The 26,523-nt window shown below is 40.1% G+C and overlaps 1 protein-coding gene across 1 annotated transcript; it reads right to left on the reverse strand.

Moving 5' to 3' along the window:
- Positions 1 to 382: 382 nt before the first annotated feature.
- On the reverse strand, positions 383 to 26,151 carry BCR (BCR activator of RhoGEF and GTPase). The gene is made up of 23 exons (XM_060785225.2): positions 23,416 to 26,151; positions 21,985 to 22,091; positions 21,465 to 21,569; positions 18,747 to 18,932; positions 17,077 to 17,184; positions 15,992 to 16,052; positions 12,529 to 12,581; positions 12,230 to 12,370; positions 11,682 to 11,803; positions 11,402 to 11,579; positions 10,900 to 11,019; positions 10,722 to 10,797; positions 10,413 to 10,517; positions 10,004 to 10,078; positions 8,710 to 8,807; positions 8,457 to 8,588; positions 8,323 to 8,382; positions 8,130 to 8,239; positions 7,598 to 7,737; positions 6,357 to 6,491; positions 6,099 to 6,204; positions 5,059 to 5,221; positions 383 to 3,868 (listed from the first exon to the last, which is right to left on the reverse strand). Exons 1-23 carry the CDS (start codon positions 24,764 to 24,766, stop codon positions 3,779 to 3,781), a joined length of 3,822 nt encoding a protein of 1,273 aa, XP_060641208.2. The 5' UTR covers positions 24,767 to 26,151; the 3' UTR covers positions 383 to 3,778.
- Between the last annotated feature and the right edge of the window lie 372 nt (positions 26,152 to 26,523).

Raw genomic sequence — 26,523 nt, forward strand, 5'->3', positions numbered from 1 at the left:
ACACAGTCAAAGGCTATAGAATAGTCAATAAAACAGAAATAGATGTTTTTCTGAAATCCCTTGCCTTTCTCCATTATCCAGCGGATATTAGCAATTTGGTTACTCATTCCTCTGCCTTTCCTAAACCCAGCTAGAAGACATACAATTAATTCCACACAGAAAAAAAATCAAATGATGATATTTCCTTATTTTCAAATCCATCTTGCTTTATTAAGTATTGATTTTCCTCAAAATACCTTTAAAATCATCCATTTTTGCCAAACCTCTGAATGAGAACAAGCTCTACAGCTATTCACAGGATCCATAGCTATCTTTTTCATTAATATTTCATCGCCATGATTATTTCCCAAAATAATAATTAATCAGCACTACGTTAAATAGCTTGTTTATAAACAAATATTACTATCTTTAATTAGAACGGAAAGGACTGTGAAGACCGATAACAATCTATTTAACATTTCGTACAAATGAAGGCCCTGGGTTTGCCTCATTAAATGAATTGTAATACAATTCATTGAATGTGTTTTGATCGATGAGTCGAAACGTAATTTATTTCAGTTAATTGAACTTTAATTCATTTGGATCAATTAATCATAATTCATCTTGATCAATGAATTGAAATGTAATTTATTGAAATTAATTGAACTTCAATGTATTTGGATCAATTAATCATAATTGGTTTCGATCCATGAATCGAAACATTCATTTCAATTAATTGAACTTTCATTCATTTCAATCAATCAATCCAAATTATAATTCATTTCCTTTGATTAATTCAAATCATAATTAGTTTTGATCAATTATCCTTAATGACTTCCTTGTTTATTTTTCTCCAAATAGAAATAATAATAACAACAACAACAATAATAAAAATCTGGAAAAAAAGCATCATTATTTTCATTTGCCAAGCGCTCAGCACTTTCTTTAAAAAATCAAACTAATTGATTATTGATCGGTTATTAATGGACAACCTTTTGAATATTAAAGCAGTTTAAAAAACAGAAGAAAATATTTTTTCAAAACTCGTTTTTTTTTTAAAAAAAAAAGCTAAATTATAAAATATTACTTCTAAATTACACCTAATTTCATTGTGTTTGTAGTTAAATAAATAGGGATGGAATTCCTCTGAGATCCAATACTTGTCAATGGAGAGAAGAAAGCAAAGCTATTGGGAAGATATGAAGGAATGTTCTAGAGTTTAAAGGTAATAAATTCATCATCAAAATGACAGCCACAATTAAATTTTAATTGCTTTTAAAAATTAATAACGATTAATAAATAGACATAGATGACAGATAGATAAATGGATAGGAGTGATAGATTTGATAGATAAATAGATAATGGAGAAGTGGATAAATAGATGGATCTATCAATAGATATAGACAGACAGGTAGGATAGACAGAGATGATGGATAGATGGAGAAACAAATGGATAAGACAGATATAGATAAATAGTTGGATAGAGATCGATAGATTAGATAGATGGATAGCTAGGTACACATAGATATTAGGTAGATATAGATGATAGATGAATTGATTGATAGACATAAATGATGGATAGATCAATAAATAGATGGATCAATTAATAGATAGATATAGACATAAGATAGATGGATGGATAGATAGACATGATGGATAGATGGAGAAATAGATGTCTAGACTGATAGATATAGCTATATAGTTGATAGAGATAGATAGATTAGACAGACAGACGGATAGATAGGCAGGTAGACATAGATATTAGGTAGATATAGATGATGGATGTCTCTCTCATTGATAGATTAAATAGATATGATTGATTGTTTGATTGATTGATAGACAGACAGACAGACATAGAAGATGGGTAGATGGGTGGATAGATAAATTAGATATAGGATAGATAGATATGGACTGGAGGGAAGTAGACAGTAATAGATATCGAAAGGATGCAATTAGATAGATAGATAGATAGATAGATAGATAGATAGATAGATATGGCTGGGGATTACTCGTTTGATTGATTAATAGATCAATATAGATAGGCACTGGAGGGAAACAGATAGGTAGATGACAATGCCTATTGATAGGTAAATAAATAATAGATATGGACTATAGATAGATCTATATTTTGGTCCTTAAAAATGAAAAAGTGAGCAATCAATTAAAATATAAACAAAAACATCATGGTCCCACCCTTTCATCCTTCTTGGTTTCTTTTCTAAAGAAGAAGGATGGGAAAAACTAATTTTACATTACAATAAAATAAGGTCATGGTTTTTTTCTTTTTGGCTGATGGATTGTCAAAGAAAAAAAAGCAGAATTATTTGTGAGCAGCAAATGGACATTACAGAATATATATACACATATCCTCAAGATTCTGCCTCAAGATTAAAAAAGCCCCCCCTTTTTTTATTTTACAAAAAAATCTAAACAATTGTTTGGAAATGTTGCGTTTTTCCATTCATCAACATTTTTTACGGGTTGCTTTCCTTCTCGTTAATTTGGGTTCAAAGAGGAAAAAATGGAGGAATGGGATAAAAATGAAAATCGAACTAATTATTTACGACTCGTAAATGAGGAAATCAAACCTGGAATGATTGAAGGAAAGGGAAAAGATTTCGAGTCATTCCTGGAATCGTAACACAAGAATCAGACTATTTACGACTCTTATACAAGGAAATCAAACAAGATATGACTGATGGAAGAGAAATTTTCCACAAATTTCTAGAGCTGTAATGAAATTATTTCCAATTCGTAAACAAGGAATGTTTTACAAAAAGGAAAGGATTTTGGGACTGTTTTCCTCACATTTCTGGAACTGTATCAGAAGAATCGGGACAGATCCTTTCTGACTCGTAAACAAAATGAGGAATGTTTGATGGGAAGGAAAGGATTACAGGTTGGTTTTCCTCACATTCCCAGAGCCACAGTGAACAAATTATTTCCAACTTGTAAACAAGGAAACAATACAAGGAATGATTGAAGTAAAGGAAAGGATTTTGAGTTGGTTTTCTCCAAATTCCCAGAGCCATATCAGATAAATCGAATAAATGATTTCTGACTTGTAAACGATGAATGCTTGACAGAAGAGAAGGGAGTTCAAGTCCATTTTCCACAAATTTCAGGAGCCATAATGAAATTATTTCTGACTCATAAACAAGACAATCATACGAGGAATGATTAAAGGAAGTGAAAGGATTACAAGTCAGTTTTCCACAAAATCCCGAAACCTCAATGAAGAAATGTTTTCCGACTCATAAACGAGGAATGATCGAAGGAAGTGAAAAAAGTTTGAGTCAGTTTTCTATACATTCCCAGAGCCATATTGGAGAAATCAAGCAAATTATGACAGACTCGTAAACGAGAAAATGAAAGGAGGAATGTTTGAGAGAAGAGAAAAGATACCAAGTCAATTTTCCCCACATTCCCAGAGGAAATTATTTCTGGGGAAACAATGCAAGAAAAACAAAAAGGATTTCGGAAGAGTTTTCTGTACATTCCCAGAGCCATAATAGAGGAAACAAACAACAATTCAGCATTTTAAGTCAGTTTTCCACACATTTCTGGAAGAATCAAACAACAGTTTCCTCTCGTTAAACAAAAAGAGAGTCTCAGAGGAATGTTTGAAGGAAGCAACAGGATTACGAGTCAGTTTTCCACACTTTTCCAGAAGAATCGAATAATGGTTTCCTCACAGCAGACAAACAAATAAGATTGGGGGAACTCAATTTCCACAGATTTCCGGAGTTCACACTTGCTGCAACTTTAGCGAGGCTGCTTTTATTCGGATTGCTTCTTCCTACACTTCTGTGGAGAAAAGGATGCTCTGCCGTTTGCTGTCTGGAGTTGGGATCGTCTCTAGCTGGAGGAAGTAGAGGAGGACCTGGACCTGGGAACAGAACAAGAGAAAGATTCATAAACAAACAGAGGAGCAAAAATAAAACCTGGGATAATGAGATCACAACAAGACATTCACATTCATTTGACTTCAGTGCTTCTTTATCCCATTAATCTTGATTGTCTCATCCAAAACAAGTTAACAGGATCGCAATGTGTCAAGACACCCAAATCCATTAATTAAATTAAATGCTTCTTTATCTCATTATTTCATTTAAAACACGCTGGAATCGCCATAAATGAGACACCCAAATTCATTTAAATGTAATATTTCTTTATCCCATTATTTCCATTTTCTCATCGAAAACGTGAAGAGATGACCACATTCATGTGATTATAATGCTTCTTTATCCTGCTTATTTTTATCTCCTCTGAAATGAGATAACAGGATCGTGACATGACACCCCATTCATTTAAATTAAATGCTTATTAATCCCATGTTCTCATCTGAAACGAGACAAGACCTTCAAATCCATTTGATTATGATGCTTCTTTAGCCTGTTTTTCTTGTTTATCTCGCCCCAAACAAGGATCAGAATGAGAGACATCCAAATTCATTTAAATTTCCTGATTCTTTATCCCTTTATTCCCGTTATTCTCATCCAAAACAAAATAACAGGATCACAGCGAGACAAGACACCCAAATTCATTTAAATGTAATACTTCTTTATCCCATTATTCCCATTTTCTCACCTGAAACGAGATGAGACACCCAAATTCATTTGATTTTGATTTTTCTTTATCCCATTATTCTTATCTTGTTCCAAATGAGATGATGGGATCACAATGAGACACCCAAATTCCTTTAAATTTGATGCTTCTTTGTCTCATTATTCTCATTGTTCTCATCCAAAATAAGTCAGGATCACAACAAGTTAAGATACCTGAATTCATTTAAATTTGATGCTTCTTTAACTCGTTATTCCTGTTTATCTCATCCAAAACGAGATAATGGGATCACAATGAGACACTGAAATTCATTTGATTGTACTGCTTTCCTATCCCATTATTCCCATAATCGCATCCAAAATGAGGTACCTGAATTCAGTGGATGCTTCTTTATCCCATTATTCGCGTTCTGTCATCCAAAAAACGAGACACCAAAATTCCCATGCTTCCAATCAATACTTCTTACCCTGTGTTTGCCCCTTTTATGATTTTAATTTAATTTTAATTTTTTACCTGAGACATGACCTCAAGAGACCAGCTATCGGTCATGGCTATCGGCTGGGTCGGGTTTGTGGGTATTTTGCTATCCTTTTCAGACGGCCGCAAAAGCGTGGGTCCAAAAACAGTGGCTAAATTGTGAAGTGACATCTTGTTCACGTTCTCCTTTTCGGCCACTCTGTATTAATTTTTTTTTTCAGAGAGAGAAAATCAAATATTATACAGTTTGTAAGAGCTACAAGTTCGAATTCATAACCAAGAATTAACTGGAACAATTTGGATATGAAATATAACTGAATTTATATACAAAACAAAAATGAATTGAGATATACATAATATTAATGAATTTCTAGAAAGAACATAAATGAATTTGCATTATATATATATATATATATATACACACACATACTTTTAATAGTAATGTTAATAATTTCTATATTAATTTCTATATTAAAGATAAATGAATTTCTATACAAAAGGTGAATTAATTTAGATATATGTAATCATAAATTTATACAATAACTAGAAATAAATTTATATACAAAGTCATATTAATATATTAATTTCTATAGGAAATATTAATGGATTTCTAGATGAAAAATGAATTTCTATACAAAATAGTATTTATTTTGAATATATTAATATATACATTAATTTCTCTAGTAATGTTACTGCATTAATTTCTCTAAGAAACAAATTAATTTATATATGTGAAACAATGAATTTCTATATGTGAAACATACATGGATTTCTATATAAAACTTAAATGAATTTCTATATGAAATATAAATAAATTTCTACATGAAATGTAAATAATTTTCTAAACAAAAATAAAATGAATTCCTATATGAAACTTATTTTTTATTTGAAAAGTAAATATTTTATATAAATAAAATATTAATTTCAATATGAAATCTAAATGTGTTTTTAATATGAAATATTAATGAATGTCTATACGAAACATTAAATGAACTTATATACGAAACATAAATGAATTTATATATGAAATATAATATTACACATTACGCATATCCAAATATTCCAAAATTAAATACCTTTTCAAATGGTCAAGGAGGAAAAGGAAGGTGACCAAATTGGGTTCAGGAAGAGACAGTAATAAATTCAGCATACAGCTCTCTTTCGCAACTGGGTCAGAAAGAGCTAGAAAAAGCAAAAATAATAATAGGCATTATTATTATTATTTATATCCCTTTCTCCCCATGAGGATTGGAAATTTCAAGGAGGATCTTTTTTCCTCAAAGAAGTAAAGGTGAATGACAATAGGTTCAAGTGATGCCATATTTGGGACTCACTGATGCCTTCTGCAAAATTGGGGTAAAGTTCGTCCGTGAAAAGAGGTTCTGGAAGCTCCCGGAAGTAGAGCTTCAAGGTGCCAGCGATAGCATTGACATCCATTTCGCTCATCATGACAGAGACGTCTTTGTTGTCTGAAAGAAACGAGAATTGAGTTCTTTCCCATCGAAATAATTTGTCAAAAAGAATCGAGAAATGCTCAAATTATGGGAAAGTTTCCCACTTGTTACCGATGCCGTAATAACTGGAATCATGACGAGATGACACCCCAGATTTCATGTTTTGAGGGTAAGTTTTCCACACCATAATAAGCAACAGTTTCCTCTTGTTAAAGAAATTAACATGATACAATGAAAACTTGAATTGTGGGAAAATTTTCTGCTGGTTACCAATGCCATACTAACAGGATCATTTAGTAACAATTTCCCCTCATTTCACGAAGAGAAATAATACGTGAAACGCTCGTAGTTCGAGTTATTTTTCTACAAATAATGGATGCCCTAATAACAGGATCATCGAGCAGCTATTTCATCACATTAAACAAATAAAAATGATACACACAATACTCGGATTATGGGCAAGTCTTCTACTCGCTACCAATGCCTTAACAGGATCGCCAAGCAACAATTACCTCTCGTTTAACAAATAAAAATGATACGTGGAAAACTCAGATTTTGGGAAAGTCTTCTATTCTCTACCAATGCCGTAATAACAGAATCATCAAGCAACAATATCCTCTCATTTGATTTTGTGTGTGTGTGTGTGTGTGTGTTTGTCAGGAGTGACTTGAGAAACTGCAAGTCGCTTCTGCTGTGAGAGAATTGGCTGTCTGTAAGGACATTGCCCAGGGGATACCCGGATGTTTTACCATCCTGTGGGAGGCTTCTCTCATGTCCCCGCATGGGAAGCTGGAGCTGACAGATGGGAGCTCATTCTGCTCCCCAGATCTGAACTGTTGACCTTTTGATCAGTCCTGCTTGAACAAGTATTTAACCCATTGTGTCACCAGGGGCTCCCTCTCATTTGATAAACAGAAATGATACAAGAAATGCTCATAGTTTGAGAGAGTTTTATACAAATTACTGTTGTTATAATGGTGGCTTTAGACAACTGTTTCCTCTCATTTGACGACCAGAAACAATACAGGAAACCTTCACACTTTGAGTGATTTTTCGTCTCGTTCAACAAAACAAGTTCCCTCATGCAATAATTAGAAAAAATAATAATAATGAATACTCACTGACGTCAAAGGAGGCCTTCAAGGCCTGGATGTCGGTGGCTACACCGGAGACACGATAAATGCCGACTTCCTCCATTCCTCGGCGCTCAATCTCCTCGACGCATTGCCGGACAATATACGGCACCTTTGAGCGTTCCCTCCTGTTTGGGAGAAGAATTTGAGTCACGATAGAGTCACCTAACACATTTCCTGGTATCTTGGGGTCTTTTTGACATGGCTGGTTTGTTCCACAAAGGCTCCTATGTGGCTTTGATGGATTGGGTCCAAAATGTGGCAGACATATCCGTTATTCTCCAACTTAAAATTGTTGGGGCTTTTCGAGCACAAAACCTATCCGGTTTTAAGAGCAAAGGCCAAAAAAGTAAATATTGGGATTAGAAAGGATTAGCTGCAGTGCGCAGATGCATCCAAAAGAGGGCCAAATGTAGATAGAAAAGATGAACCAAAATGAGGTGTTGCAATGCTCAGATGCAACCACATATAGAGAGTAATAATTAGCTGCTGGCTTATAGGGATATATTATTTTACTCACTTGGTAACTATGCCAATCTTGACCCCAAAAACACCCGTTTGTTTGCGGGAGGGCATCCGTTTTAGGCTAAATTCTCGGCTGGTGAACTTGACGGACAGCTTCACTTCCACCTTGATGAGATCAGAAATTAGAAACTTTTGTTAATTGAAAGGAACACTCATAATTAGACCCCGGATTCCAGTCTGGGACTCACCCCATTCATTGCGATGACGGTACGCTGCCAGTCCTTGTCTTGCAACGCCTGAGGATCCAACTGTAGGGAAATTAGAAATAACTCGTTAAGAGACCAACCAATTAGTCCTAATTAACAACAATTAGCAAACTTACCTGGATCTGGCCTTTGCCCATAATGCGGTCGGAGGCCTCCCCATCTTCTTTTGGGATTTTGGTTTTGTTGTAGTGCTTCTCGTAACAAAGGATCCGCAGCGTTTGTGAGCCTTCGAGCTCGATCTCAAATTCCTATAAATGGGATCAATTAACCGATCAATACATAAACTGGGAGCAAAAAAATGGTGATTTTTAACCCAGTTGTCCAAAACCATATATTAAATGTTATTCACTTATTTCTAGATTTATTTACCTCATTCCAATTGGGCTCGGTCGTGTCCCGGTAAACCCTCGTTTTTGCCTTGTTGACAAAATACCCAAAGGAGTCCACTTCTAAGGTGCAATAGAGGTCTAAAAACAATTAAATAATAATAATAACATTACTAATAGACAAATCAATATACTGACATTTCAATACATAGATGATATGTTGATAGAGAAATAGGAAGGCCCTAACTGTAATCTATATAAATAAAAATGTAATGTTTGTTTGTGGGATTAACATAACAAAATCCACTGGACAAACTGCCACCAAATTTGGCCACAAGACACCCACTAACCCAAGAAGTGACCATCACTAAAAAAATTGATTTTGTTATTTGGGAGTTGTAGTTACTGGGATTTATAGTTCACCTACAATCAAAGAGCATTCTGAACACCACCAATTATGGAATTGAACCAAACGGGGCATACAGGACTCCCATGACCAACAGAAAACACTGGAAGGGTTTGGTGGGCATTGACCTTGAGTCTGGGAGTTGTAGTTCACCTACATCCAGAGAGCACTGTGGACTCAAACAATGATGGATCTGGAGCAAACTTGGCAACAATATTCCATATGCCCAAATGTGAACACAGATGGAGTTTGGGGAAAACAGACATTCACATTTGGGAGTTGTAATTGGGATTTATAGTTCACCTACAATCAAAGAGCATTCGGATTCCCACCAACGACAGAATTGGGGCAAACCTCCCACACAGAACCCCCCATGATCAACAGAAAATACTTAAGGCCATCCAGTCCAACTCCCTTCACTAGGGCAAGAAAACATAATCAAAGCCCTCCTGACAAAGAGCCATCCAGCCATAGATATAAATAGGTAGATATGATTCACACAGAGAGAGATATAGATTTGAAAGCGACCCCTAAAGAAGGACAATTATATATTGCATATTCCAGAGTAGGCAAACCAGACAATTTCCACATCAACACTGACAAAGAAACAACAAGAAATACTGTTTACCCACAAACATCAAGACATTACATCTATTAGAAACCAACACTTTCTCATTACTTTATTTTCCAGATCACCAGACTGGGCCACAGCAACGCATGGCAGGGGACGGCTAGTGTATTATATATTAATAAATATAAATTATAAATTATATATATTATATTAAATATATTAAATAGATTATGTAATTGTACTCAAGGGTTCCAGGAAGCTACTTTAATGGTGGATATAATTAATAAATATTATATATTTATAACGTTTATATCATAGACGGCCATAATATTTATATGATAAATGCAGAGAACAACTTACTCGAGCTCTGCTTGAATCCGGACGCGGAGTGGACAATAACATTCAGGAATCCATAGAGGCCAGGAGATTCGTCATCTATATCCAGAAATAGTAACAATAGTAATTTTTAAAATATGCAAATCAATGATTTATTACGGTCTTTGACCAGCACAGTATAGAATGGGGCACCGGTGCCCAAGGAAGGGAATCGCAGTTCCCAAGTAGGTCAGGTATAAAAGCAGATTAAAAACATTAAAATATGCAAATTATTATGAGATAGCTGAGAGTGTCATGCAGTCGTAAATAAGGTTGATACGATTTCGGATTGGGAAAAAATAGCCTGATAAGTGCCTCAAACAGAGGAAGTATGTCATAATTCCACAATGAACCTTCTATATAGCGACTAATCAATAACCAATAACTCGATTACCTTCCTTATTGATTGTGAGTGGGATGTGATGGACCGTCTGGAGCTTGACGCAGGAGTTGGTCAGCATCTGAAGCTCCACCGAAGTCAAGGAGAAGCTCTTGAAGCCTGGAATTGAGAGTCTAGTATTTTAATCCACTCTGGATTTGAGTCTGAACTCTAACACAATCCTAGGGCTCCACATCTCGAAGGTTTAGCCCCTCAAGATGACTCCTATATCGATTCGGACCATCAATAAGAGCACACCTATTGCAACAAAGGACTTACTGCAAAGGGGGTACCTAGGAAATGCCTAGAGAGGCCCTTACGTACATTTTTTCTGCTGTTCCCGGATAATTTCCCGCCATTCGGCCCGTTCGTAATCCGAAGAGATGAGGAAAGTGTAACTCTAAGGGACGGGAAAGATCTCTATTATATATAAATATTAAAATACAATTGATACTATAGAGTTGCGTCGGAGGACCTAGAAAACATGCCTAGAAGTACTGACCTTCCCATTGCGGTTGCAGACGCGGAAGGCCATGTTGGGCGACATCAGCAGCAGCATGGACTCCTGTTCAGAGAGCTTCTTCTTCAAGCGTTCCATGTTCCGGCTCCCTTTGTTCGCTCTCTGCGCAGGAAGGGAGGGGTCAAAGGAGAAATAAATAGAAAGTGATCAGAGAGTTATCTTGAAGGACCTAGGATACTCCTAGAGAGGTATTGAGGCCCTCCAAATTGGAGGAAGAAGAAAGGAGCTGGCGAAGGGAGGAAGTAGGTGAAGAGAAGGGGAAAAGGTTGTTTCCTCAGAGTTGGAGAAGAGAGAAAGTAGGTGTACTTTCAGAGCTGGAGAGGGGATAAAGTAGGCCTTTCTCCAAGCGAAAGACATGAGGAAGTAGACCGCTTTGGAGCTGGAGAAGGGAGCAAAGTCCTCTTTCCAGCACTAGAAGGGGGCGAGTAAACCTTCTCCTCCTCCGAGCTGCGGAATGGAGCCACCCGGTGTATTTCCCACTGACCTTCTCCCTCTGGACGTCACTCTTGATTTGTGAGATCTTGACCTTGAGGGCGTCCAGCTCCTCGTCTGGCACCAAAGGGATGCTGGGCCCGGCTTCGGGGGGAGTAGCCTCTTCCACCATCTGGAAGCTCAGGTCTGAGAGCGGAAGGTACCACTTGCAGTCGTACTGCTGGCTTTTCCTAAGGGATCGAGAAAGAGGGCCACTCACTCCCATCATCTCCACCACAATGGGGGGCGTGGCCCAGAAGGACAGAGAGAGATACAGGTTTAGGTAAGCTCACCCTGCCACCTGCTTCTTGAGTTTGGCGCAGAGGAAGAGGTCGGTGAAGAGGAAGACGTGGCGGAGTTTGCGTGCCCCTTCCACCAGCTCTACCATGAAGCTGTCCTTCAGCAGCTGGCGGTGCTGAGGGATTCAAGGGAAAGCCTAAAGTGAGGCAGAGAATCCAGCCACATAGAGAACGGGGCTGGAAGAGGGAGGTGGAGGTCTGGCCCATCTGGAAAAGCACACTTTCCCTCAGAAAAGGCCCAAGGAGGCAGGATGCCCCTCAAAGGAGACCTCTTTTCCCTCAGAAAAGGCCAAAAGAGGAAGATTTTCCCTCAGAAAAGGCCAAAGAAGGCTGTTTTTACCTTAGAAGTGGTCAAAGGAAGGTGTTTTCCCCCAGAAAAGGCCCAGAGAGATAATTTTTCTCTCATATAAAAGCAAAGGGAGGCCATTTTTCCCTCAGAAAAGGCCCAAAGAGGCAGTTTTTCCCTCTGAAAAGGCCAGTGTCCACCACTTCAGCCTGAATGCCATTGGCGCCTTTGTCCTTTGCCTGACTATGGGGCTGACCTCTCCCTTCTGGACCGTCATGGACTGCCTCCGGGGGGTGATCTCTTCATTGATGCTGGAGAGGAAGTTCTGGGAGATCCGGAGGGCATCTTGGAGGAGAGGGAAGTCCGGGTGCCCCACTGGAGTGTGCTTCAGCAAGTCCTGTCATTCAATTCAAGTCAGTATTACATTCTAAATTACATTACATTACTTTCTAAATCAAAGCAAATGTTATATTACATTAAAAGTTCCTGAAATATTTTAAATTAAATTAATATATTAAATTAAAAGTGATATATAAACAAATGCATTAAACGTACATGGAGGACCAAGGTGCTCCTTGTGACGCGATCCACAGGTTTGTAGAGGAGGGCTGATGGGGAAAAATAAGAACGAGAAAATGCTGAAGAGAAATGGGGGGGAAAGATACATCCAAAATGGTGTCCCCTCCCTAAAGAAGGAGTAGCAGTAGTAGTAGTAGTAACAATAATAATATAGTAATAACAATATACAACAATACTAAAATAAATATAATATAATATAGTAATAGTAAAATAATAATAGTAATTATAATAGTAATATAAATATAAATAGCTGTACCTGCCACACGTTGCTGTGGCCAACCTTCCCTCCCCCTTTCTCTCCTCCTTTCTTTCTCACCTTCCTTCCTTCCCTTTTTTTCTTTCCTTCTCTCCTTTCTTCCTTCTTTTCCTCTTCCCTTACTTCCCCCACTTTCTTTCCCTTCCTCTTTCTCCCCTTTATTCCTTTCTCTACCTATTCTTGGACTGCAACTCCCAGCAGCCCTCCTGATCAATTTATCTACCTACTTATCTATCTCTATCTAATCTATCTATTTTATCTGTCTGGAGCATTGCTGGGAGTTGCAGTCCAGGAATAAGAAATTGGAAATATGCAGGGACTGGGATGGTCTCAAAGAAATCCAAGGAGAAGAAAGCTTGCATCTTGGAAGCAGTGTATTTGGATCATCCTCCTCTCTTAAAGGGCCTGGTCTGGGAGCTGTAGTCCGGAAGAGCGTGTGGATATAAATATTGTGTATTTTGTTTGCTGGGGGAGTCATTTTTGCGCATGTGCTGTAGCATCTTTTTGCTTTTTGGGCTTTTAAAGTCACTTCCGCTGTGTTTTTCAGTGTTTTTATGAGTGATGGTCACTCATTGGCCTGATAGGCATCTTGTGTCCAAATTTGGTGTCAATTCGTCCAGTGTTTTTTGAATTATCTTAATCCCACAAACTAATATTACATTTTTATTTATACAGATAACAAATAATAATAATAATAATAATAATAATAATAATAATAATACACATAATAAAAGTGAAAATCTGTATGTGTGTATGTGGTGGAGTGTCCACTTCTTACATAGACAGGCTCCCACCTCCACAAATTTATTTATTTATTATTTATTTATTTCTACCCTGCCCTTCTCAACCCCCGAGGGGGGACTCAGGGCGGCTTACAAAAAGGCATAATTCGATGCTTACACAAAATACACATAAGTACAAAACAGCAGTTAAAACAATTATCACAGTTAAAAACAATCGGTATATAACACAATCAATTAAACTAATCTCATGCTCAGCGTTCGTCTTTCAGAGTTCCATAATTCCATTCCACTTAGTCAATTCCTTTCCATCGTCAAAGTCCTTTCTTTATCTGCCAGATTGTCCGAATGCCTGGTCCCAAATCCATGTTTTCAATTTTTTCCTAAAGGAAAGGAGGGATGTCGCTGATCTAATTTCCCTGGGGAGTGAATTCCACAGGTGAGGGGCCACCACCGAGAAGGCCCTGCTCCTCGTCCCCGCCAATCTCACTTGTGATAGAGGCGGGGTTGAGAGCAGGGCCTCCCCAGAAAATCTTAGACTCCGAGGTGGGACGTAGAGGGAGATCCGTTCGGACAGATACACTGGGCCGGAACCGTATAGGGTTTTGTAGGTCAAAACCAGCACTTTGAATTGTGCTCGGAATTGGATCGGCAGCCAGTGGAACTGACACAACAGGGGGTGGTATGCTCCCTGTATGATGCTCCTGTAAGTACTCTGGCTGCCTCCCGCTGGACTAGTTGGAGTTTCCGAACAGTCTTCAAAGGCAACCCCACGTAGAGTGCGTTGCAGTAATCTAATCGGGATGTAACAAGAGTGTGGACCACCGTGGCCAGATCCGACTTCCCAAGGTACGGGCGCAGCTGGCGCACAAGTTTTAATTGTGCAAAAGCTCTCCCGGCCACCGCCAAGACCTGGGATTCCAGGCTCAGCGATGAGTCCAGGATCACTCCCAAGCTGCGAACCTGCGTCTTCAGGGGGAGTGTAACCCCATCCAACACAGGCTGTAACCCTACGACTGACCAGTAGGACCTCTGTCTTGTCTGGATTCAATTTCAATTTGTTAGCTCTCATCCAGTCCGACACAGCAGCCAAGCACCGATTCAAGGTCTGGACAGCCTCCTTGGTGACAGGTGGAAAGGAGTGACAGATTTGGACATCATCTGCGTAGAGATAACATCTCATTCCGAAACTCCGAATGATCTCCCCCAGCGGCTTCATGTAGATGTTAAATAACACCGGGAACAGGATTGAACCCTGTGGGACTCCACATTGAACCCTGTGGGACAGGACTGAACCCTGTGGGACTCCACATTGAACCCTGTGGGACTCCACACAACACCTAAAACTTCCACCAAGGCCCTCGCTCTTTTCTATGACACACAGCAGACAGAGAGGAATTGATCAGGAGCTGCACATACTGGAGGGGGTTGGGAGACTGACTCAATATGATGGAAGTTGTAGTTCACTCTGCATCAAGACAGAGCACTGTGACCCCCACTGACAATGAACAAGGACCACATTTGGCACACGGAACCCCCATGACCAGGTTTGGAGGGACCCCCTTTATCTCCTGGCGCAGTTTGGGGGAGGATGGACTACAAATGATGGGATTTGCAGTACCTTTACTCACTTCCAGAGACTACCGTGACCCCCACGAAAGATGTACCTGGACCACATGGCACACAGACACCCCCATGACCCACTTTACATCCTGGTGTAGTTTCGGGGAGGATGGACCATGAATGATGGGATTTGCAGTACCTTCACTCACTTCCATAGACCACTGCTACCCCCATGCATGACAGACCAGTACCAAATTTGGCACACAGACCCCCCCCCATGACCCATGACCCACTTTATGTCCTGGTGCCATTTGGGGAGGATGGACCATGGATGATGGGATTTGCAGTACCTTCAACTGCCTTCACAGAGCACTGCAACTCCCACAAATGACGGATCAGGACCAAACTTGGCACACAGAGCCCCCAGGACCAACAGAACATACTGGAGGGGGTACTGGCCTACCCACTTGGGAGTTGTTCACTCTGCATACAGAAAGCACCCTGAAGCCCACCAATGCAAATTACTAAACTGATATTACCTAACATCCAAACAAAAGAATGCCTTTTTAAAATAACATGGGCCGGATCCCCAAACTAGTATAATAATGAAACAAGGAAGTCTGTTCTAATCCTCTATTTGATTCCATTGGAGAGAATGGAAGAGATGGGGCCTTCTTGAACTTGGCCCCTACATTATAAATAATAATAATATAATGATAATAAAACAATACAATAATAATACAATATAATAATAATTATAATATGCAATAATGATACAATATACTAATATAATATGATGCAATGTAATAGGGTTAAGATGGGAAGACCAATTGTCATACTTGTGGCATCTCGCGAATCCAGAACCGCTGACAAAACTTACTTTCAAGGGAGTTTTTAGTAGACGATTCCTTCGAATCCTTGCTGCTTCTGGCCTTCAGATTCTTATCCCCAGAAAGGAATGAAAAATGGGTAATAATAAAAATCATTAATATTAATCAAGGGAGAAATTTCAATTTGTGAATTAAAATATCATAATTAACAGAAAACGCTTCAATTTGTGAGGTAAAATATCACTATAAATAGGAAATGGTTCCATTTATGAGGTAAAATATTATGATAAACAGGAAACGCTTCCATTAATGAGGTAAAATATCATGATAAACAGGAAAGGCTGCCATTTATGAAGTAGAATATCACAATAAACGAGAAACTTTCCATATCGTAATGTATCACGAAGGGAAATGTTACAATTTATGAGGTAAAATATCATAATAAACAGGAAACGTTTATTATGATATTTATAGTGGAAGATGCAGTTTGACGAAGTGCAATTATCACTATAGACCCATTCGGACACTGTGGTCATCGGAGGAGGCCCTCCTCTCGATCCCACCCTACGTCCCAAGCATGGCTGGTGGGAACAAGAGAAGGGCCTTCCCCATGGCCGCTCCTCACCTCTGGAACTCCCTTCCTCAGGAGTTAAAGATATAACAGATTGCGTTTTTTGTTTAATTTTAGTTGTTAAGTCATAATTTGTTTTTATATCTTGGGCTGCCAAATTTCATTACTGTGGGTGTACTGTTGTTGTGTTCAGGCATTGAATGTTTGCCTTTTATGATTGGATTTGCCCTGCATCCCTCCGGGGAGATAGCATGGAATATAAATAAAGTATTATTATTGTTCTATTTTATAAGATAAAATATAACAATAAATAGGAAATGTTCCAATTTGTGAGGTAAATCACAATAAATGGGAAGTGTTTCCAATCATGAGGTAAAATATAATAAACATGAAATGTTTCAATTTATGAGGTAAAATATCATGATAAACAGGAAACGTTATGATTTATGAGGTAAAATATCATGGTAAATGGGAAATGTTTTGATTTGTGAGGTATAATATCATAACGAAGTGCTGAAACGGGGGCGGCCTTGTCCTCGAGGAGAAGCCTGCCATTACTTTTACCTCAGAGATCTCTGCGAACTGAGCGTTGGCCTGGCAACACTTCTCCGCCGTCTCCATGGCAACTGCATAATTATCCACAAAGGCCCGGTACACCCCCAGCTGGCTGGCCTGCAAAGTCAACCAGGTATTTCAATAAATATTTAGAATATATATATATATATATATAGTACGTGAAAGGTATTTAAATAAAAAGTAGATATGTACGTTAAGTATGTTGAAATATTTCTTCAAAATATTTTATTTAAATATATATCTCAAATGTATTTTATTACGTTTATTTTATTTTAATAAAAAATTAAAATAAAATAAACGTATATACTTGAACATAAGCTGACTTTTTCAGTTCTTTTTTTAGTCAAAATTACTTGAGTCAAAATTATTTATTTATTATTTTACTCTATTTATTATTATTATTATTACATTTCCATTATTTTATTATATTAGTATTTTATTACATTTATTATTTTACTATTATAATTACATTTATTATTTTACACTATTTATTATTTTTCTCTCTATTATTATTATTACGTTTATTATTTTACTCTATTATTATTATTAAATTTGTTATTTTTCTTTATTATTATTGGAAGGATACATAAGCACATTTACATTGAAGAAGGTTAGAATAATGTTTAATCAGAGTTGGACAGTCTTATCTTAGTTTTATGTAAATATTCAAAAACATGTAACCTACTGGTACCTCAGTTATTGTAATTTTATTGGTATCTATTTTTATTTTGAAACTCACCAGTAGCTGCTGCATTTTCTACCTTCGGCTTATACTCGAGTCAATACGGTTTTTTGTGGTAAATTAGGTGCCTTGGCTTATATTCGGGACAGCTTATACTCGAGTATATACGGTAATAAGTGTGAAATATAGATTGAAATAATTTTTACATGAATACATACATATATTTTTACAAAAAATAAAAACAATAAATACATATTATTATATTCTATCATATATATATATTCTACTCAATAATTGTGTTAAATATATTTAAAGAAATAGTAGATGTATATACATGTATGTATGTGTGGGTATATATATATATATATATATATATAGTTAAATATATATTTAAAAATAGTAGATATGTACTTTAAGTATACTGAAATATTTTTCACTTAAATGAGTAATTATTTTAACAAAAATTAAAATAAAAGAAACACAATAATACATTTGAGATATATATTTAAATAAATTTTACATGAATAAATACATATTTTTACAAAAAAATAAAAACAATAAAAATACATGATTATATTATATTAAATAAATATATATATTCTATTCAATAATTGTGTTAAATATATTTAAATAAAAAGTAGAAATGTACGTTAAGTATATTGAAATATTTTGTCACTTAAATACATAATTTTTTTAAAAAAATAAACATAAAACATTGAAATATATTTAAATAAATTTTATATGAATAAATACATATGTTTTACAAAAACTAAAACAATAAACAAATACATATTATTATATTATATCAAATATATAGTTCACTTTATTATAGTCAGTGGCCAGTTCGAGAGAAGGGCGAAAAGCATGATGACCCCGGAAGACTCTCCACGCCTGCCTTGGAAACCCCCTATCACAGCCCCGTCCCTCCCTCCATGGATGGTGACCTTGGTCCTTGGGCATGACCTGTGACCCTCACCAGTTTCTGGAAGAGGTCCCCAACGCGCTGCTGGTGGCTCCATTGCTGGACACGGGGCAGGAGCCCATCGTAGAAGTCCTTGTGGATCTCGTAAAGCTCCGGGACCTTGAAGAAGATGGTCTCGATCTGGTGCCCTGTCAGGACCGGCTGTGAAGTGGTGGACGCTGCCTTCAAAGGCTTCATCGGCTGCCCCGCAAAGGAGGAGGCAGGCAGGCGGCATCGTGGCCGACCGGAAAGGCAGCACCATATTGGTAGAGAGGCAGGATAAAAAGGATATCATAGAAACAAATGGAAAATAATAATAATAATAATAATAATAATAATAATAATAAAACATTAACAATAATAAAATCAGGCTACTCCAAATGGATTCAGAATAGGGGAAAGGCAGCACGATATCAGTAGAGAGGCAGGATAAGAAGAAGGTCATCACAGAAAAATAATAGAAAATAATATAATAATAAAACAATATAATATAATGCAATTAATATAATGAAAAGAATATATATTTATTTATTTTGAACATTTGTATCCCGCCCTTCTCATGCACACACCCGGGGGAGGAGGGGAATTCAGGACGGCTCACAACTGGCAGTCATTTGATGCCCAACAAACAATAGCAACAAAATCACAGTTAAAAACATGAATTAAAACAGTAAATTAAAACATCCATTTAAAAAGTTAACAAATCCAAATGCAAAGTCATAGTCCGAGGTCTGTCCATAGTCAGTCAAATAAATCAATTGCATTATTAGTACTGCGTCTGCTGCTCGAATGCTTGGTCCCACAACCATGATTTAATTTTTTTCCTAAAGATAGGAGAGAGGGGACCGAACTGATTTCCTTGGGGAGTGTGTTCCACAGACAGGAAGCCACCACCGAGAAGGTCCTGTCTGTTGTCCCCACCAGTTGCACTTGTGAGGGTGGCGGGATTGAGAGCAGGGCCTCCCCCGATGATCTTAAACTCTGAGGAGGCTCTTAGAGAGAAATACGTTTGGATAAGTAAGCTGGGCCACGTAGGCCAAAGCCAGCACTTTGAATTGTGCTCAGTAGCAGATTGGTAGCCAGTGGAGCTAGCGTAACAGGGGGTAGTATGCTCCCTGTACACTGCTCTGGTGAGCAGACTGGCTGCCACCCGTTGGACTAATTGAAGCTTTTGAACAGTCTTCAAAGGCAACCCCACATAGAGCACGACGCGGTAATCTATTCGAGATGTACAAGAGCATGGACCATCGTAGCCAGGTCAAACTTCCCAAGGTACAGGCGCAGCTGGCGCACAAGTTTTTATTGTGCAAAAGCTCCCCTGGCCACCATCAAAACCTGTGGTTCGAGACTCAGCAATGAATCCAGGATCACTCCCAAGCTGTAAATCTGCGTCTTGAGGGGGAGTGTAGATGTTAAACAACATGAGGGACAGTACTGAACCCAGTGGGACCCCACAAGACAGCTTGGGAGTCTCCCAATAACACCTTCTGAGAACGACCCTCCAGGAAGGACTGGAGCCACTGCAACAGTACCTCCGAGTCCCATACCCATGAGGCATCCCAGAAGGAGACTGTGGTCAATGGTATCAAAGGGCGCTGAAAGGTCCAGGAGAACCAACAAGGATACAGTCTCCCTGTCTAGTTCCCAATGAAGATCATCTACTAAGGCGACCAAGGCTGTTTCAGTTCCATGTCCCAACCTAAATTCAGACTGTGCCGGATCTAGATAATCAATGTCTTCCAAGAACCCCTGGAGTTGCGGGGCTACCACACGTTCCATGACTTTGCCCAAATAGGAGAGATTGGAAACTGGCTGATAGTTGACTAATTGGGTGGGGTCCAATGATGGTTTCTTCAACAGTGATGTTATGACAGCTTCTTTTAAGCTCACTGGAATCTTGCCTTCCTGTAAGGAGGCATTAACCACCACCTTCACCCACTCTGCCAAACCTCCTCTGGTCTCCTTTACCAGCCAGGATGGGGAGGGGTCTAGGATAGCCCTCGCCTCTCCAAGGATCTTGTCCACATCCTCAAACTGAACCAACTGAAATGAATCCATCAAAACGGGACACGTAGATGTTTGTGTAACATCCTCAGAGACTGCCGTTAATGTGGTGTCAAAGTCAGAATGAATCAGAGCGACTTTGTCCGCAAGTAACTGAGCAAATATCTCACAGTGGGCTGCTGAGTTGTCAGGGATTCTGACCTGCGAGGTGGGATTTAACAACCCTCTGAACACTCGGAACAGCTCTGTCGGATGGTTCTTTGCAGACGCAATATTGGCCACAAAGAAGGATTTCTATGTGGCTTCTATTGCTGCGGCATATGTCCTCAGTTAGGCACATAGCCGTGTTTGAACTGACTCATTACGCTTTAAAAGCCACACGTACTCTAGACCCCTCTTCTTTCACTTTATCCCTGCCAATTCCTCACTGAACCAAGGAGCTGGTTTAGCTCAGGTACTCGAGAGGGGATGTTCCAGAGCAATAGTGTAAACCGCCCTGGTCATCTCCCTACTCCAGAGAGGAACCAGATTCAGATAATGGATATGGGGAAAGGCAGCACAATATTGGTAGAGAGGCAGGATAAGAATAAGAATATAATAGAAAAATAATAATATAAAATTATAATAAGTATAGGGGATAATGAATGTAGGGAAAAGTTAGCACAATACAGGTATAGAGGTAGAATAATATTAATAATATGATATAATAATATGATAAAATAAGAATACCAAGAGCAGGGCTTCCAGGTGACTCAAGTAGGTCTCCTCACTGGCCAGGATCCCGGATAAGACCCATTTACGCATCTCCAGGCCTTTCTCCAAATCCGGTTCACTCTGAGGGAAAAATAATTACATTGTTGGACTCCCATCCAAATACCAAACAGGGTCAATCCTGGTTAGCATCCAAAATACATACTATGCATTTCAGGTATATTTGGTCCCTGTGTTCATTGTTTGATTAACCCATCAATTGTATGTTATCTTCATTGTCAGACTCCCACCCAAATCCGGACCAGGGCCAGCCCGGCTTAGCATCTGAAATGTGTTTTTCGGGTATATTTACTAGGTCCTGTGTTCATTGATGTTAGTACAGATGTCCGCTAAGCCATGGATTTAATAGAGAAATCCCATTATATTCACTGGACTCCAAAAAACCAACCAGGGCCGACCCTGCTTAGCACCCAAAACCAGACCAAATCTGATGCAATTAAGAGTATGTTTGGGCTCAAACTCTTTAATTCCTATGTACCGATTTGGTAGATTCCAGTGAACCGGTCCCCGAAAGGTTTTTGGTGCCAAGACGCGGAGAGGAAGATGGTGAGTCGTCGATGTATGGCATCCCGGCGAAGGAGACATCTGGGGAAAGGGAAAGAAATGACGATGATGGAGGACACTCATTCTGCTTTTGTGGTGAAAAATGTGTGAGAAACGACCCCAGAAGTGGCTCAACTGGAATCCGGGGGAATGTTTCTCCTTCTTGTTTGCTGTCCAGTGAGAAACCGGTTCCACTTCTTAAGGAACTGAGACAGTTTCACGGCTGGAGGGCAGTCAAGAAATCCATGAACACAAGGAGGAGGCCCAAAACTTATGCAAAACTTTATTATTAGTGATTCTGTTCTATTTCGAAGACATACCAAAGAATTTGCGAAGGGGAAACGGTAACAAAACGGAGGATAGATGAGTAGGAAAGTGCACCGTTCCCCTTGCAAATTGCACGAGCCAGGCTTGGTGGGAAAACAGAGTGACAAGAGAGCAAAAGCACATCGATCTGAGTAGGGAAATGCACCAGTCCTTCTTGGGAAAACACGTCAGCCCTAGTGTCAAAGCTCAAGCCAATCAAAGTAGGAAGACATACCCAGTGAAAGGGGTCCTTGAGCAAAAGCACAAGTCGGTCATAGGAGGATTACACATCATCCCTTGTGCAAAAGTACAGGTGAGCCCCAGCAAGAAGATACGCTAGCCCTAGCAAAAGGAGACACACAAGCCCTTGTGCAAAAACACAAGTCAATCTTCGCACAGAAACACTATAGTGCAAATACGTACACCAGCCCTAGTGAAAATACGGAAGTCTGCCTAAGAGGATAAAATACATCACCGGCCCTAGTGAAAGAAGGCCCAGCAGCACTATTGCAAAAGTACAAGTGGGCCTTAAAAGATAAATGCTGGCTCAAGTGAAACCTTACATGAGAAAACAGTATCGTTCTCATGAAACTACACACAAGAGCCCTTGTACAAAATGGACAAGTTGGCTTTAGCAGGAAAACATGCCAGCCCTAGAGAAAGAAGACACACTAGGCCTAGTGCAAAATGTGCAAGTGAGCGGGAAAACAATGCAAAGAATTATTTACATGAGTACTGGACAATCCATTGCTCCCCTAACAAGCCCCACAAATCTCTCCTTGACACCAGTGTGACCCATTTCCCCAGTGTTTTGCACAAGGGGGTGAGCACAATCTCACCTTGACACTTGTGACTTTGCTTTGTTGCACCAGTGGGAGACCTTAATGAATTCCCGTCTCTTCCCTTGACACCAGTGTGACTCCCATCCCTCTGTTTTCCAGAATGAACCCCCAAATCTCCCTTCAACACCAGTGTTTCGCAAAAGGGAAGACCACAATGCACCCCCAAACCAAAAGGAGGCAAGACTGAATGAAATAACAAGTTGTGGGGGGATTCTCACCTGTGTCTCCATGGAAACATCCTCCGTGGGCTGCCCCTTCTGCCTCGGGTGGCCATATTTGCCCGGACTTCCGCACCCCGACAATGGTGGCCTCAGACACAATGACGGGGCCCTGCCGTGGTAGTCCACCATGTGGTCGGTGCCTCTTCTGCGACTGCGGCGTGGGTGGGCTGCTGCTGCTGTCGAGGGATTGCAGGGAATTCTGGGAGGGCGAGCGGGCCTTGTAGAGGCGGGAGGGCCCAGCGGCCGTGGGGCTGGGCGACACGTGGCTGGAGTGGCCTGAGGAGAAGTCCTCCTCACTGGACGTCAGATTCTCATTAGAGCTGCAATCTGGTGTGTAGCCGCCACCGCTGCCAACTGGCGAATAGGAACGCAGTGGCCACGTCAATGCCGGCTTCCCATCGGCCGCAGGGTCAGGGGTCATAATGCCACCGACATAGACACTGTGATAGGGTTGGATGTTGCCCTGACCGTTGGCATCCGCCAACAAGTTGTCCCTGAGGAAGCGTGGGTTGAGCTCAGCGTCCTCATAATCGTCATCTGCTGACCGGCCCCTTGAAGGTGGTGGCGGCTTTCTCCGAGCGTCCATCCGCATGGCTTGGCTACCCAGTGAGCTGATGCGATCCGAGACCTCCTTGTCATTGACCTTGACCAGGCCCTTCTCGTGGTGGTACTCCAAGTTGACATAGAAGGCATCCGGAGGGGTCTTCTCAGCACGATGGGTCACCATTGGTTTCTTATGAGAGGGATACTCTGATACATTGACAACATCATGGTCGACTCCACCACCCTCACGCTCTTTCCCTATTGGTTTCTTATGGGAGGGATGCTCTGATACATCAACGACTTCATGATCGATTCCACTAACCTCGCGCTCTTTCCTCAATGGTTTTTTATGTGAGGGATACTCTAATACGTTGACAACTTCCCCATCAGCACCTGGTTTAGAGCAATATTCCGCAACACTGCTGATCGAATCGTCTCGGTCGGAGAGGCTCCGAAGCCAGCCCCGGTTTCCGATCCGGCCCCCTTTGGCTTTCTTGCTCTCAGCTTGAGATGGCACATCCCCACCACCCTCATCGTCATCGTCATCATCGTCACCTTCTTTCCGCTGTCGGTGGAACCCCCACCGCTGCCGGTCGTAGCTCTTTCTCTCTCGCGCCAGGAGGGTCTGCAGGTAGATCATGCGGAAGCGCTCCTTGTTGACCTCCACCTCCAGGCGCCGGATCGAGGCCTTGCAACGCTCCAGTTCAGACTCAATTTCGGACACCGACCGCAGTGCCATCGAGGGGGGCTCCGTGTCCGAGAACTGGGCCCGCCAGGCCTCTGCGAAGCCCACCGGGTCCACCATAATGGATGGATGAATGGAAGGAAGGCTTAGAGGAGGATAGGACTGAGGATGAGGAAGAACAGGAGACCAGCACAAGGCATCAGAGATGGATGGAGAGTCAGTTGCCTACCTTAACCTCCTTCCTTCCTCCTCCTCAGAGGATGTTGAAGATGAGGATGATGAAGACAAAGACAGGATCTCCATCAGATGGAGAGCTACTTGTGGTCCTCCTCCCTTTCCCTCCCTCTGTCTCCTGCTCTCCCTTCCTCCTATAGCAGGGTTTCAGAGGATGATGGAGATTATGATGAATAGGAGAAATAATAAAAAACAGAGATGACTGTAGTCCTCTGTCTCTCTGTCTTTTTTCCTCCTCCTCTGCTTTTGGTCTCAGAAGATGAAGATGATGAAGAAGAAGGGACCTATCTACCTATCCATCCATCCATCCTCCTGAGAAATGAGAGGGGATGATGAAGATGATGATGAGGAGGAACGAGCCAATACAAAACAGTTCCCCAATTAGAGATGAAGAGACACTTGTCCTCCTCCTCCTCCTCTTCTTTCTATCTTTCGTCCTCTGGTCTCAGAGGATGACGAAGATGAGCATGAAGAAGAATGCAAAACAAGTGATGGGCAGCTAGCTGTGGTCCTCAATCTATCTTATCTCTCATATATCTGTCTCGCGTAATTATTTCGCATATCTATTTCTCATATGTATCTCTTGTATATCTATCTCATATCTATCTCTCATATATCTATCACGTGTATCTATCTCATGCATCTATTTCTTATATCTATCTCTCATCTATCTATCTATCTCGTCTCTCTCTCTCTGAGGATGAAGAAGGGTGCAATACCAAATCAAATAGAGAAAGGCACTCCTCCTCCTCCTTTTCTTCCTCCTCCTCTTTCTGTCAGTCCTTGTTCTTCCCTTCTTCCTCCTCCTCTCCTCCTCTTTTATTCCTTCCTCTTCCTCCCCAAAAGGAACAAAGGAAGAGCCTACTCCTTTGCCTTTCAAAGGCTCACTTTCCCCCCTTTCCTCTCCTCTCCTCTCCTGCCTTCTTCCCCTTTTATCCCATTATTCCCAACACAGGGGTCCCCTTGAAACCCCCCAATACAATTGGTTCTGCTTATCCTTCTCCTCCGCCTTGTCTTTTTTTCCTCCTTCTCTCCTTCCTTCCTTCTTTCCTTCCTACCTCCGGCTGCAGGCCCTCCTCCTTTTCTCCTTCCCTTCTTCCGTGGGAGGGAGGAGGGGCGGAGGCCTTAAAGAGACAGAGGCCCCTTAAAAAAGGAAGGGCTGTCACTCTCTCTGTTCTTTATCTCTTTTTCTTTCTTTCCTTCCTTCCTTCCTTCTCTGTCTCTTTCAGAGTACTTCTTTCCTTTCCTGATGCAAAAAGGGAGGAATGTTGGGATATATATATATGTTGGGATGGATACACACACACACACACACACACACACACACACACACTTCTGAGCATGTGCAGTGCCTTTCGCTTTTTTTCTCCATCTCCCATCTCCTTCTTCCTCATTTCCTTTCTTTCTCCTTCATTCTCCTTTCTCCTCTTCCACTTTTCCTTCCGTATTCCCTTCTTCTTCTATTATTTTTTCTCCCTTGTTCCTTTCTCTTTCTGTTTCTTCCTCATTGCTTTCTTTCTCCTCCTTTCATCTTTCTTTCGTTCTCCTTCTGTTTCTCTTTCCCTTCCTTATTCTCGTCTTTCTTTCTTTCATCTTCGTTCATTCTTTCTCTCTTTCTGATGTGCCTTCTAATATGGAAAAGG

This window comes from Anolis sagrei, chromosome X (assembly GCF_037176765.1).
Source record: "Anolis sagrei isolate rAnoSag1 chromosome X, rAnoSag1.mat, whole genome shotgun sequence".
Lineage (NCBI taxonomy): Eukaryota > Metazoa > Chordata > Lepidosauria > Squamata > Dactyloidae > Anolis > Anolis sagrei.